The sequence below is a fragment of the Plectropomus leopardus genome, chromosome 1, assembly GCF_008729295.1.
Source record: "Plectropomus leopardus isolate mb chromosome 1, YSFRI_Pleo_2.0, whole genome shotgun sequence".
In the NCBI taxonomy this organism is placed as follows: domain Eukaryota; kingdom Metazoa; phylum Chordata; class Actinopteri; order Perciformes; family Serranidae; genus Plectropomus; species Plectropomus leopardus.
Genome location: NC_056463.1, coordinates 24024019 through 24038642, shown reverse-complemented (window position 1 = coordinate 24038642; position 14624 = coordinate 24024019). Strand labels below are relative to the sequence as shown.

The window sequence follows — 14624 nt, the reverse complement described above, 5'->3', positions numbered from 1 at the left end:
CTCTCCCTTTTCCCTTTCCCTCTTGCCTGTCTGTCCTTCTCTCCTCTTTTATCTCAGTCTTTCAAAGCAAAAGACAAACTGAAATGCTTTAAGCCCAACAGTGTTAGTTCTGTCATTTTCTTCAACCGAATGAATTCTTACTCTGCTAAAGGCCATTATATCCAAGGAGCACGACCAACAGCGATTAATCATATTTTGTTCCTTATTGCTCACTACATTATTCACATTGATTTTAACCCAGTTGCCAGTGCTGAAAAGTCAAGAATTTGCTGTAATGTATCATTACCATGGTAGTCAAGGATTTTTAATAAGCAGTCGTTTGTTATGCTGATTTAAAGGGGCTGATGGAATCTCTGAATTTTCACATTAAATGAATCCCTTCCCATCCTATCTTTTCCAGACTTCTAACTAAATGAGAGGCCCTAATTGCCAATTATTCCTTAAATTGAGTAACAGGGTCACTGCACATACTGTGATGAAACTATTACACACAAATCAGGTCTCTTCTCTTAATCCATGACACCTGCAGGAAGTCATGTGTCTGCTTAGGTTTGCCAATACTTATTTATTCGGTCATACAATTGGTCATCTATTCAGTCACCAAATTGACTCACTTGCATCTTTAACCCCTTGAGACCTGGATAGATGTCTTTCACAAGTATTTAAAGCTTCTAACAATGTTTGATATCTTTCAAAAAATGGGTCAAAAAATGTCCTTCAAATTGCAAAAAAATGTGTTGATTTTTGAAAATTATACATATACATAAAAAGCTAGGAAAATGTCCACAAAACTTTATTCCAAAATATCATAATTATATATTTAAAATTAGGTTGCAGAATTAAAACTCATATTTTTGTTTGTTTCTGTTTTTGACTTAACTTTTTTTTTTTTTGCAAGCAATTTTCTTGTACTTTTTTCTAATTCCTGCTCATTTTGGGGTCATTTCTTCTTATGTTGCTCATTGCCTCCCTCCAGTGTTTTTGAAAGAAATCAAGCCAATTTACTCAGGTTTCAAAAGGTTAACCCATTTTCCATAGTGGTTCACAGTGTTTGTTTTCAGCCATCCTTGCAGACATTTGGTGCAGATATTCATGATCCACAGAGGATGAACTGTAATGATTTAGTGAGTCTCCCACTTTGACAGTGACACCAGCAGGTATACGTCTTCACAGTTTCAATAGATTTTCATGGACTTTGGTCCACAAATTCACCCTCAGGAGGAATGGGAACCTTTGTAATCATTTTACTTTCCATCTAACACAAACATTAGGTCAAAAATTTGATTTGTCCACAGTTTTTGTTAATGACCAAATATCTGACTAGTTAATAACAATCCCATCTGCCTTAGCTGCATTTTTTATTTAATGCTAATTAGGAAATGTTGACATGCTAACACGCTAAACCAAGGTGGTGAACATCAGCATGGTGATACTCGCTCTGTGAGATAATCCTCACATGCTACTTTTAACAGAATTTGAAAGTATATTATGCAGAAAAGCCTTAAAAAACAACTTAAAGGTTCTTACAAAAGTAATCCCTTATCACTTAGGACCCACAAGAAGTGCGTAGCGGTGTATTTATCTGCCGGGACCTTGCCTTCTTCCTGTATTTTCTTGTTTTCTTCCTATTTTGCAATGTCGTTCCTGGGCACAACACACAGGTCAAGACTTGATTAAAAAGTAGCAATCAGTTAATAGCAGCACGCATACAGGAGGAAGCTAGAAAATTGTGGACACAGGCTTAGCCAAGCAGACAAAGCTTACTCAGAAACAAGCGTGAATTTTTGGCTGGATTTCAATTTCTCTGGCAAAACGTTCACAAACAATAGCAGACAATATACTGCATAATATATCTTTAAGAAAGTAAGACAAAAACCATTGTAATATGAACGTATAAAATAACTGGTTGTAATACAGACTACAGGCCAGCAGGTGCGCTTGCAGTGGCCTGGATTTGTTGGATAAAGACGGTGAGATTTTTTTCATGTATTTGCACTTTATTTTATTGGGTTGTTCTGATGCATTATATTCTCTTGCCTCCTCTCTTTTCTATTACCTCTTACTTCTTTCTTTTACACCAACATCTCACTCTTCCTCTCGCTCTCTCTCTCACTCCCTCACTCCCTCCCTCACTCACACACACACACACACACACACACACAGAGTTTCATTTTTAATTACTTTATTGGCTGCAATAGAAACGGTAGTAGCAAAGTAATTTCCACCCAGTCATCCATTTTCTTTTCGCTTATCCAGGTCATTTTCTAGTCATTTAACCCGGGCAGAATCTGTTCATTCAGTGGTTGCAGAGAAAGAAAAGCAGCCCAGATGCCACCTTCCACCTCTTTCTGAGGGATTCAGAGTGACAGTCAAGCCCAGGTGGGAGATGTAGCCACTCTAGCTTGTCCTGGCTCTCCCTCAGAGCTCCCGCTCAGTTGGCTGGCAAGACGTCCTCACTATTTGCCAGAACTGCCTCAGCTGGCTTCTTTCAATCAACATCAAGGTCCTGCTGTTCACCAGACTTCTTTCGTTCTTACACTCATGAAGTGTGAGACCAGCCATCTCTATTTCACCTGATGGTGACGACGATCTTATTTTTGTCTTCCTGTCATCATAGATGCACTCACCTGCCTTAAGGAATTATAGCTCCAAGACCATTCCTTGCTCTCACCACTTAGCCCTTACCCCTACGTGCTGTGTGTTCACGTATAGAGTCGGTGTGCAGATTCTTGTTGGGATCGAGGGGTAGGGTGATTTGTAAAGGCTACATGTCTCTCCAAACTGAGGCTGTTCAGAGACACACTTCAAACCAAGTGTTATGAGAAGAAAATTCTTCATTAATAATGATTAACAGTAATGATTACAAAATTACAATAACAGTCTTATTATCTTAGTTTAATGTTGTTTCAGTGTATTTTGGTCCTTTTCAAGCATAAAAGAAATATGTGAGTATGCTGATGTCTTGGTTGCTAAGTAGCAAACTAGCAAATGTTACATTGTAATTGCTGATTTGTGCATGGCAGTTCCATATTTAAACATAACGTTTTATACATATCATGCCTGAAATTTAACTAAAATGCAGCAGTGAGCTCACTTGTCACTGCTCCTGTAAAATTAGTAGCCTACAGACTGGCAGGGTAAAAGCACGAGTTGCTAATGTTAGCCTACAGAGCTTCGCTATTTGACTGGTAATAAAGCAGTGTTCTCTTTTATTTGATGACTTGTTTGATTGATAGATAGTGTGAAACTTAAATTGTGAACAAATCATTAGCGTCCTGACAACCGCAAAAGGATGCCTATGACCCACACAGAGAAATCACCACAGCAGAATACGGCATATTCTCAATGTCTGTTTATGTAAAAACCAGCACGGCAACTATAGATGAGTCTTGAAGTTTCAGGGAAGATTTCAACCACTATTTCTTGCAACTCTGTTACAAGGGGCATGGTTGCACTAAAAAATTAGGTGTATGGGTTAAAACAGAGACTGTATGAAATAATTAATGAAGCTACCGTGACCTCACCCAAAGCTTGCAGACTCATGTTTGGAAGCCCTAAGTTCAACATTTCCGCAGTTGCCATCCTGTTTTGTTTTTTTAAAACAAAACAGGATGGCAACTGCAAAAGTGACGATATTTGGACAATAGGACAGAGCTGTGAATGATTGTGGGGTGGACTCACAGACTGTAGCGATGCCTAACCTAAGATTCATGAATTCTTTTCTCTATAAGGCAGTTGCTTGTCTTCATGGAACAAGCAAACAGCCATGATTTTATTCAGGAAGCTGTTGATTTCTAAGCAAATCACACTTTGTAAACTCCTCCAGGGGGAATCAGAGATGATGGTCTGATGGACCCGGAGGGACGACATCATCTGCAAACAACAGAAATGCCAAGCTAATGTCACTGCTGACTTCTTCTCCATGTTTAATACAAACAGAGGGGAGGGCAGGGCACGCCCTCGGATCAGATTCCTCTGCCTCGCTTGAACCTCATACTTTTACAGCAACACCCACAGAAAACTCTGGGGAACATATTCATAAGCATTTTACAAAACCCCAAAACACATGTAGACAAGATTAGCAAATCCCCATCACTGCCGAAATTACTTGGAGTGGATAACATGCTGATCCATTTTTTCCAAGACAGTAAGTCTTCTCTGCATCGCTCATAAATGTGAGGTTTAACAATCAGCCAGAATTTCTTTTCTAGCATCCTGACATTGGCAGGCTTTTCTGAGAGGGTTGAGCCGTGTAATTCCATGATCATTTGAACACACCCTCTGGCCCCCTCACTGAAATTTGGGAATGGCTGGCCTTGTCTACCAACTCAAAGGGCACCACGAGAGGCCTGTAGCATTTATGGATGAACCTCGGCCATCCTCAGTGCCTCATTCTTCCTATTTTCTCTCCCCTCATGTCCTTCTATTTTATCTCATTTTTATTTTTACCTTTGACTCCCTCTTTTTCTCCCCTCTTTGCCTCTACTCCCGTTTTGGTAACCACCAGCGCTCACTCTGTCTCCTTTCCCAACTTTGAAACACCTCTCTTGTCCTGTTATTACATTAACATTTAAAATGATGTTTACTGGCTCTCCAATTGTGTGTGTGTGTGTGTATGTGTGTGTGTTTCTGTGTGAGTGCGTAGGTGTGTTATGAGATTAAAAACTGCCGGTGTACCAGGGTTTTGCACTAAGCACTTGGAATAAACAGCTATCTGTTGTGGATAATGTGCTTTCCAACTTTTCTGACTTGTATCCAATCACTTATATTTACAGAACCTTTTTGTCATTTTGCAGATGCTCATATTCACAGGGACTTTCAAATAAGTGCAGCAGTGGAATACACTTAAAATAATGTATTGCCAGCAATACAAGCAGCCAATAGGGAGGACAAGGGCCAAAACAACTGTGCCCGGACAGTGGGAAGTTATATCTGTGTCTGTGGGGTGTTCATGTATCACCAAAAAGCATGTGGTCTAATAATAGAGCGCTGCACAGAAATACCTCTCTGCTGCTCTTGGTTTCTTTGTCCCCCTCTCTGTTTTGTGACCTGGCCTCTCTAACCCTATTGTCTACTCCTCTCATGTCTGTCAAACTTTTCCACTCACATCTTGTACACCCCTCTCTTTGTTTTATCCTCATATGAGTTCTTTCTTTGTGTGAAACTTTCACTTCTCTTCTCCATCCCCTCCTTTCTCCCATCGCTCCTCTCCTTCCAGCTTCATGTCGCTTTCTCATTTATCTCTATCCTTTGCAACCTGGTATTTGTAATGTCTAACCTCATTTAGACTTGTCTCCCCATTTTTAACTTTCGACCTCTCGTCGCAGCTTGTGCAACCTCTCTCCTTCTGTTCATTTAAGTGAATTTCCTGCTCTCACCTGCTCTCCTGTGTTCTCCATCCATCAGCCCTTGTTTTCTCACGTCCTCTTTCTTTTCAACTTTCTTTCACCTTGTAGGTTCTCCTCTCACATTTCTGCTTGTCGTCCTGTAACCTGTTTTACGGGTTTTTGTCCAATGTGTCCTGTGTTATCTGTCTCCCCTCTCCTCTCCTGCTGCTCATATCTATTATTTTCACTTATTTAGCCGTCTTCTTTCAAACTTTTATCACTATCCTCTCTCCTCTTCTCATTTGCTCATTCTTTTCTTTCCTTTTCCTTTCAGTTCAGTCTCATGTCTCATCCCCCTCTCCTCCTCTCTGACCTCCTGTCTCTCCCTCATTCCAATGTCAGACAGCTGGCCAGTCCCCATGAATAATGGAGGAGATGCAGCACATCTCTCACTTTTTATCAGTTTCTCTCTCTACATTTCATATTTCCCTATCTTTTTGTCCATTTAAACACACAACAGCTTTCTTAGATGAATGTGTACATCATCATGCATCCGTTTTGTTCTACCCTTAACCCTAAACCTTTCCTGACTCAAAAAAAATGCAATGTTAACAATAGAGAGCAGAAAGTAAATACCAAATCACCAAAATATGCAAAGAAACACATATATTTAAATACAAAGGCCAAACAAAAACAAAACTTGCAAAGCACTTTGCATTAATACCTTCACTGGAAACGACTTGATGCTGTTAATGTTTTTGAAGTACAGAAAGGTTTGAACACAAATGGCTCCAGTGATGGACACCACCGTTTCTCTTCACTAGGATCAGGGAACTGAATTGATAATAGTCACTGTCATGTGCACGCTACACAACAGGGCGAACTTATCTCCCCAAAATCTTTAGACCAATCACTTCAACCAAAAAGGAACTGGTTTGCAGTGATTATTGAACCTGTGGTCACAGACACAAGGAGCTCTTTTTCTGTAATGATTTAAAAATAAAACAACTGCACATGTAAAATTAGGTCAAAGGTGTATGGCATAAGTGGCCTAAACAAGGTGTGGCTAATTTTCACCATGCAGCAAACTCCGAGCCTCAAAAGAAGCCAGTGCCAAAGTTCCAAAAACTGCACTTCCTCTAATGGCCACCTGAGGATGGCTCCAAAAAAACAGAGTAAATCCCTAGACTCTTAAGTTAAAATGCCTAACTTGACAGTGGAAATAACCATGTTTACAGCCAAGTACAAAACAAACAAACAAAAAACTGTTTTGGTCTCTATAGCTAATTTTGATGTAAAAAAAAAAATCATAACTCACCCATTTACATTTTTTTATGGACCAAAATTTAACAGCATTTTCCTTAGTGCAAAGTGGATGTAATTGTGGTTCCTGCCTTTCTGTAGCAAAATCTTTTGGTTTAACTTTCACCCAGTATAAAATTACAACTGTGCATTAAGACATAGATAGAACTCCACAGGAGCTTTCCACAGAATTAAAATACTATTTGGCTAAAATGTCTGTCATACCTTTTCTCCTCGAAATTTTCAATGTGTCCATCCGAGCACAGTTATTCAGATCAGACAGACCATAAAACAAAAACATGTCAAGTCTGTTGTGAATCCAGTTAAACAATTTGTGTCGCAGAGTTTTAGAAATCTTAAGGGGGAAAGGAGAAAAAATTGGCATATGTTGTCAGTGGTCTGCTGAGTTTCTCCATTTCATTCAAGTTGTTTATTTGCTTTAAATGAGCCCATGAAAAATGTGGTGAGAAGCTCCCTAATGAGTTTTGTTAAGCCACTCTCTCCCAGAGGTATGTCTGCAAAAAATAACAAATGTATTGCTAATCAAGATCTAAAAAGGTTTAAATTTACAAAAGCTATTGTGCGCCATGATAGAATTATGAAGTGCACAGATGGGTTTTTAAAATTGGGTGACACTGAGGTATAATCAGATGAATTGTTGAGATGATATACATATCCTCATGTGATTGATCTGAGCAGATATACAACAACATTTGATTTGTACATAAAATGAGCATATTTACAACAATATCACATCACCATTGTCACATATGCATACTAATTTTTCATTACAGTCAGTCACCATTGTGCAAATGCAGAGAACCTAACAGGCTGTAACAGTACAACACCAACAGTGAGTTCTCAATGTAATACTGAGCAGGTGTAATTGTTTTTATTCTGCAGGACAGAAATGTGTTGGTAAGACATCACCATCAAACGTCAGCCAGCACCTCATATTCAGCTAAATCAAAAATATATAAAACTGCTAAATAATAATTTAATTACATACACATTTCTTCATATTTTATTTCCATACAAGGAATAATATGATATAATTGTTATTGTTCAATCAGTCGTTAAACTATAGTCATCTTTGCTGATAATTAGTATTAAAAGATGATTGTTTCCATTTAAGTATTCAAATAATTTCCAACAAGTTTTATTTTTTTTCTAATACAGTAGCTTATTTATGACAACTTTGAGTTCACTTTGATTAAACCTTATGGATGAATTCATTGTCATTTATACAGTAGATATTCTGATACTTTAGACATGGATTCTTCCACTGTTCTTGTCTGTTTATTGTCATTTGCACATGACTTTAATATGGAAACTACTAACTACTTTTTCAAGTGTTCATTGACTTTCACTTCCTCATTAAAATGTATTCATATTTTTCCCCACTTTGATTGAAATTTAGACAGACTTTAGTAAAAACTTTGCTGAGGTAAAACAACAAAGTTTAAGACTCTGTGGTTGTATAACAGTAGGCTGTTTCATCATATGAGTTTCATTGATTGTCTGAGAGCATTTTCTTTTACCAGGCTGATTTAACAAGTGTTGAGTATGAGATGAAACAGCTCAGATTAATAATAACATAACCAGGGTAAAAGTGCACTTAATATACAATAGTATGTAGTGCAATATATTTACTGACTTTCATGCACTGCATTGTGCCCTTCAAAATTCCCATTCCCATTGTCCTCTAGTTTTTAAGCTCATATCTCATAAGGCATTATGTCTTACTACATGCATGTGTATTTAATCCCACTGATAAAGACCACTAGCAGCCTCACTAGGAGATAACACATTGCTCTACAGATGTCTATTTGATGTATATACTAAACAGTTAGATTGCCTTCAGGCAGACACATTGGCAGTGCCTTTTTTCTCATCTGACATTCTTCACATTCTTTTTTCACCCTGATTTTCTAGAGCTGTCTTTTTCAGTCTTTTCTCTTTTTTTGATTATGTTCCTAACTATATTCTCAGAGACAGAACTTTATGTCTCCAATAATAAGCACTCAATAAAGGCCTCTAACAAGGGCTCTTAATATATCCTTTTTTTTTTTTTTTTTACCACTCATATTTTGTTTCTGCCCTTTCTCTTATCTGTGTTTCTTCCTCCCTCGCTGTCTCTATCTACTCAGTATACCTGCAGCATTATTAAAGGGCAGTTCCAGTGGCTCCTGTTGCTCAAGGGAGGATGGTAGAACATTGGCTTCCAGGCAGTCTCTTACATCATTTCCTTTTTTGTCTCAGTGCACCATTTTCCCCACATTTTAAAAATTTTCTTTACCACTGCCTTGATTGCCGTTGGTAACGAAATGTGAGAGCAGCTAAAGCTGATGTAAGACTTACCATAGGCAACTAACTCATAGTCTCGGTGGTGATGCTTTAGAAAGTGTTTTTGAAGATGTGAACTTTGCTGACTTTCTACTACTTTACTATCTCCATTCACTGCTACGATTTTACTATTTCTCTGCTTCAGTCTGGCTTTCCAATCAATTAGTGACAAGGAATTTTAGTGCATTTTACCATTTTTTTAAGCAAAGATTTGTTCAGTATTCCCTTAGTTAAACACTCTTGGTTGTGGGAGTTATACTGTTCCCAGTGCAAGCCAGAGCTCTGCTTCTGGTTGGTGCTGATCATTATGGGAAGGGATGATATCACTCATTCAGTTCTCCCGTCCACGTTTTCCAAGCCAGTGGAACAAACTGCCTTTTCAGCTAAAATCTCTCTAAATTACAGCCAGCCTTTGCACCTTGAAAAACAATGCAAAGTGACATCAAAATAATACTTTGTACTCTCTGGAAAATTCTGCATCGCATAGGATTTTTTTTTTTTTTTTTTTAATTATTATTCATAGTAGTTTAGATCCTGGAGTTATGAAAAACAATGTTTTGCATGTATAATATAATGTATTTACAATGGTTTGTGATAAGTAATTTCATAACAGTGGTTGGTCATTCTGCAGTCTGTAATTAGAAGAAGCCTTTTCCTCCAGCAATTGCACCTAAGTTTGAGATGTTTTTCTACCTCGAATTGAAATATCATCTTCCATAAGCACATCCATGAACTGAGTGCACTAATACTGTAACAGAAAGGCATTACAAACAACATCTGGAAGAGGACATAATCTCTCTGTCAGTGTCATATTCATCAGCAATGTGCGGCATACAGAAGAGCAGAAATTCATACATATTAGACAACAGTAACATAATGCAACTTGGAGAGGGCCTCTGTGACTTAGTGGGCAAAGGTGAATAATGTGAATCTGCAATTACAACAGCTTGGGTTTTGTTACATCATGCCTTCCCTTTCCCATGTGCCTTGTTTGTTTGCTGTAATTTCTAAAGAATTGTATCAATACACAAAATAGCAAAATGTAAGTACAACATGAGCCTAATTTAGAAAGGAGGACACATTCCAGACGTTATAAAATGTGAAGATCAGTAGGTCATGTTTTGTCTCTGCCTAAATTCTTCTACTCCTACACTGTTTTGTTATTTTTTGTTGTGCTTTTTTTCTTAATTTTAATTATTTCTTACTTGCTTACTTCCAGGCTCACGGGTATGACCCTGCCGTCACCAGTGATATCAAATAAGAACTGGCTTCGGATACATTTCACCTCAGACAGCAACCATAGAAGAAAAGGATTCAGCGCTCAGTACCAAGGTATATCACACTCTCTCAGTTTTTAATGCTGAATTCAGTTGATTTGTATTCATATATGCCAAAAAAAAGAGTAATTGAGCAACAGAAATGTAATGGTATGATGAAATAAAACACCCTCAGAGGGGCTTGCTTGATCAAGGCACTCCCCAGTGTATACCATAATCCATTAGTCAATAATTCCAAGTGCACAGAGTAATGTGACTTATCTATTCCCTGCCTCCCTTCTATGCATACATGTCTGGTACACTCACAGTTATTTGTATAATGTACTGTGCTTACTGTACAAACCAATCCACATATATAAAAACACAAAGCTACCACAGGAAGTACATGGTCGTTTTTCTGCGATACATTTTCATACTCTGTAACTGAGAATAGCAATTATTTGGAACAGGAGTCTGAAACTACCTGACTGGACTTGCTGGACCTCTTCTGTCATTTAATGGACTGGTTGTATAACGTAATTAGCATATTAAGGTGCATATTAGTTTCCACGTGGCGGCCCAGATTTAATTGGCTGCTCTCAACACAAAACACAGCAATCCAAGACCTGTATGTATCCCTCGCTGTGCGTCTCACTTCCTGTCTGTCTCGATCTCTTCTTTTTTTTGTTCACTTTATGCTGTCTTTTTCTCTCTGTCTCGTCAGTCTCTGGCTCTTGCCATTGGTACTTCGTTTCCTTTCTGTCTGCCTCTTCTGTATGTGATATTTGTGTGTGTGAGAAAGAGATGTGCTTTTCATGCCAAGTCTGTTTCTCAGTGGAGTGTAGTTTGGTTGTAGCTCAGATTTTTCTGTTATCCTCTGCAATGCTGCTACTTAGGATAAAATAGATGGAATACATTTTAATGCTACTCCACTGCTTTGCTCTTCTCCCCCATTTTCTCCTCTCTTGTCCCTTCTTCTCTGCTTCTTTTAATGTCTTCTCCTCTTTCCCCGTTCTAATTTTCAGTTTCTGCCTCTGTTGCATTTGTTGTAGGTTTGTTATCGGAGGGGGAGTGTGAAGCACTTTCTGAGTTGAATGCAAAGCTGATATGTGCTGAAAGGCAACACTGAAAATTATAAGCACTTCAAAAATGTGCAGTAATTTAAGTATGATTAAGTGTTATTTATGATTCAATTATTGAGATCCATATCCTCTGCTTTCTACAGTGAAGAAAGCAATAGAGTTGAAGTCCAGAGGGGTGAAGATGATGCCCAGTAAAGACTCCAGTCACAAAAATGCTGTCTGTAAGTAAACTACTATCTGTGTGTATGTGTGACTCATCATCATTTAGAAAACTTTTAATCACATACATAAACACATGTGCACGCACGCACGCACGCACGCACGCACGCACGCACGCACGCACGCACGCACGCACGCACACACGCACACACACACACACACACACACACACACACACACACTCTGTAATCACCAGTACACACAGTGTGCATCCATCTTTAATGTTCACTGGTTGCTCTTCTAGGAGACAAGAATTAGGTCCATAGTTTTCTGCATTTCTTCTGTGTTTTTCATCTTTTCCTCAAAGGGTCAGAAGTCAATATGAAAGAAGCAAATATACACTTAAAGTACAGTATCAAAGGTACCTTTTTAAAGGTCCAGTGTGTAGAATTAGGGCCATCTTTTGGCAAAAATGGTATGTAATATTTATTTTCATTTGGTAATATATCTACACACAGAGCCTGGTCTCTCCACCATGTTGTTCTGTAGCAGCTCAGAACAGACAAACCATAACCAGCCATTTCCATGTTTGTGTTGCCCACAGTAGTTGTGACACAAGAGAGGTTAAAGTTCTGCAACCTCACCCAAGATGCCACTAAATCCCACACACTAGACCTTTAAACATTCTTACAATTCATTACAAACCAACCAATGATACAAATAAACCTGCTTTTTCCAATTATTTTTCTGTAATTAAAATAAGATGAGAGATCAAACAGATTCTGAATATACTCTTTCGATTTCTTGCAATCGTGTCAGCCCCCTGTACAGCCATCGTGCTGGATACCAAACCCGTGACCCTCTGTTTTGTTTCTGTTATGACAGTTTGAATACGTTTTCAAGCACAGAGTAAACCTCCCTGTGCTGGTGTCAAGATGATAATCTGCTACAGTCCATAATAAACTCAGTGCAGCATAATGACTCACTTTATGCTTGCTGTAGCTGTTGCTTCCCAGTGGATCCTAAAGTCCTTGTGTTATCCATTTCCACTTTTTCATTATATTCTAACTTTCGAAATTTGAAGTGGAGTCTGGAGGGTTTGTGTTGAGATTCATCATGGCCAAAGCTGGAAATGTGCCCACTGCATCTTATTCGCCCTCTCTGGAGGTGCAGCCAAGAATCCGAAAAGTGACAGTACAGTTTCTATCAGATGAAGTCATTAATCGGTAAATTTTTGACAGCCCACCTTCGAGATACATCGTAAGCCAGAAGAGAACTGGTACAATATAATGGACATTAATAAAAGCCAATATATGAAGTATGAGTTTAAAAAGTGTTCCTTTTAGTTTCTGTCTTGCTACATTATTTTCCACTCTCCGCCCCTGTCCCCTTTTCATGTGCTCAGCTCTATACTTGTATAATATCCTTCATGTCATGTCAATGGGACTTAAATAGGTGTTGTCATGCCTTTCACCTCGGCAGTTAGTGGGATGGTGAAAGTTACTACGTGTACTTTTAAACTTACAGAGAAAAGTTGCATTTTTAGGCTGTTATTTGAGTGCTGTAAATGATTCAAATGATTTCCCATTTTGTGTGGCGATAATACCATTAACCATCAGCCAACCAAGTAACATGAAGGTGAATGTTCGTCATGTTTTTTTTTCCCCCACACATTTTAAAGGCAAATGAATAACCAGCCGAGCCTCTTCTGTGCGTATAGTGTTTGATTAGTTGTTTGAGATGGGAGGGTGATGCCTCTGGGAAAATAGTTTTTACCTCATTGGCAGCTAATGGGAATACAAATAAACTTAAACATTATATTGACCACAAGGCAGCAAAACAATGACTTTAATGATAAACGAGATTAATATCTCTACAAATGGTATACATATTTCTTAGCAGCTTGGAGACGCCTTTAAAACAATATTCAGATCGTGTGACAGACGCTTTTAATTGTCATGGAAGCCCAAGCTCATACCTTGTCCATTCCTTAGCGTTTAGCTTCATAATAAAAACCCTCATCAATAATTCTGCTGATTTACACGCTCAGCCAAGCATGTGCTGATGCAATTAACATTAGTGTGGTGGTTTTTTTGTGTGCTGTATATGTGAAGAAGAAATCTTGTGCTTGTGTGCTTCTTCATGTGTTGTGGCAATTAAGATTAAAACCGGTATGCTCTGTGTTTATTTTAATGTGTACACGCACATGAGGATTTCCCGGGGCAAACCAGTTTTATTATATCTATCAATGATGTGTGGCCCAGTGAAGAGTTCAGATCCTACGCACACACTTTCTTTTTCACTTTCACTTACACAAAGTAAGCATGCACCATGCACACACTGATACACACATATACGTACACACACTTATATACAAAGTTGTTTCCGTGTGAGAGAATGGCCTGGAGTCAGTCTGCTGAGTCCAAAGCTATTGCATTTGCTTGTTACGAGGAGGGCCAGCTAACAAAAACATCTTGTTGTGAAGTAACTCTCCTATCAGGGCAGTCTGTGGAGGTTTCTCTCAGGCTGACACGTAAATGTATTAAAATAAATTACAATACAACTTTAGAAATGTGATGCTCTGCATTCCCAAATAAATATCAACTTGAAAAACAAACTATCTCTGCAAGTGGTGAAGCCAAGCTGCAAAAAATGGCTGTTAATCTATGACTTGTTGTTCAGATCTCACTGCACGTTGCCCTCTGTGGATGTTATCATGATGTTTAGGTGGAATCACTGTGATCACCACTGGCTCCACATGTGCTTAACAACTCTCAAAAGCAGCTTTCCCACTTGTAAAATTATTGCTGCAATGTAGAGACCAGCTTTGTTATCTGTTATCACAATGCAGAGCCAAAGAATGATGATAATGACCAATAACTTTGCAGTCCAGGGCTCCCTTATGCTTTTGCAGCCCTGGACCTAAATGAGAAATTTAGTTTCTCACCATGGGACCCATGCTCATTAAAAACATGCCAGCATTTCTGTCAGGGGGACAAAAACTGAGCAAATGTGGGTTTTCACATTGGGTCAAACACTCAATGGCCGCAATGTAGTACAGTTAGGCCATCAGGCTGGGATCATTAAAGTATTTAAAAAAATAGTAAAGTCAGGGTCCACTTTTAGTCCCGAACCAGTCTTTCAACAACACT

The 14624-nt window shown here is 38.6% G+C and overlaps 1 protein-coding gene across 1 annotated transcript in view; it reads left to right on the top strand.

Moving 5' to 3' along the window:
* Positions 1 to 14624, top strand: part of LOC121944114 (CUB and sushi domain-containing protein 1-like) — a 453543-nt gene that overhangs the window by 230011 nt on the left and 208908 nt on the right. Inside the window, exons 6-7 of the mRNA XM_042487796.1 lie at positions 10195 to 10307; positions 11457 to 11534. Of these exons, the coding sequence (XP_042343730.1) occupies positions 10195 to 10307; positions 11457 to 11534 (191 nt within the window). The remainder of the gene's footprint in view (positions 1 to 10194; positions 10308 to 11456; positions 11535 to 14624) is intronic.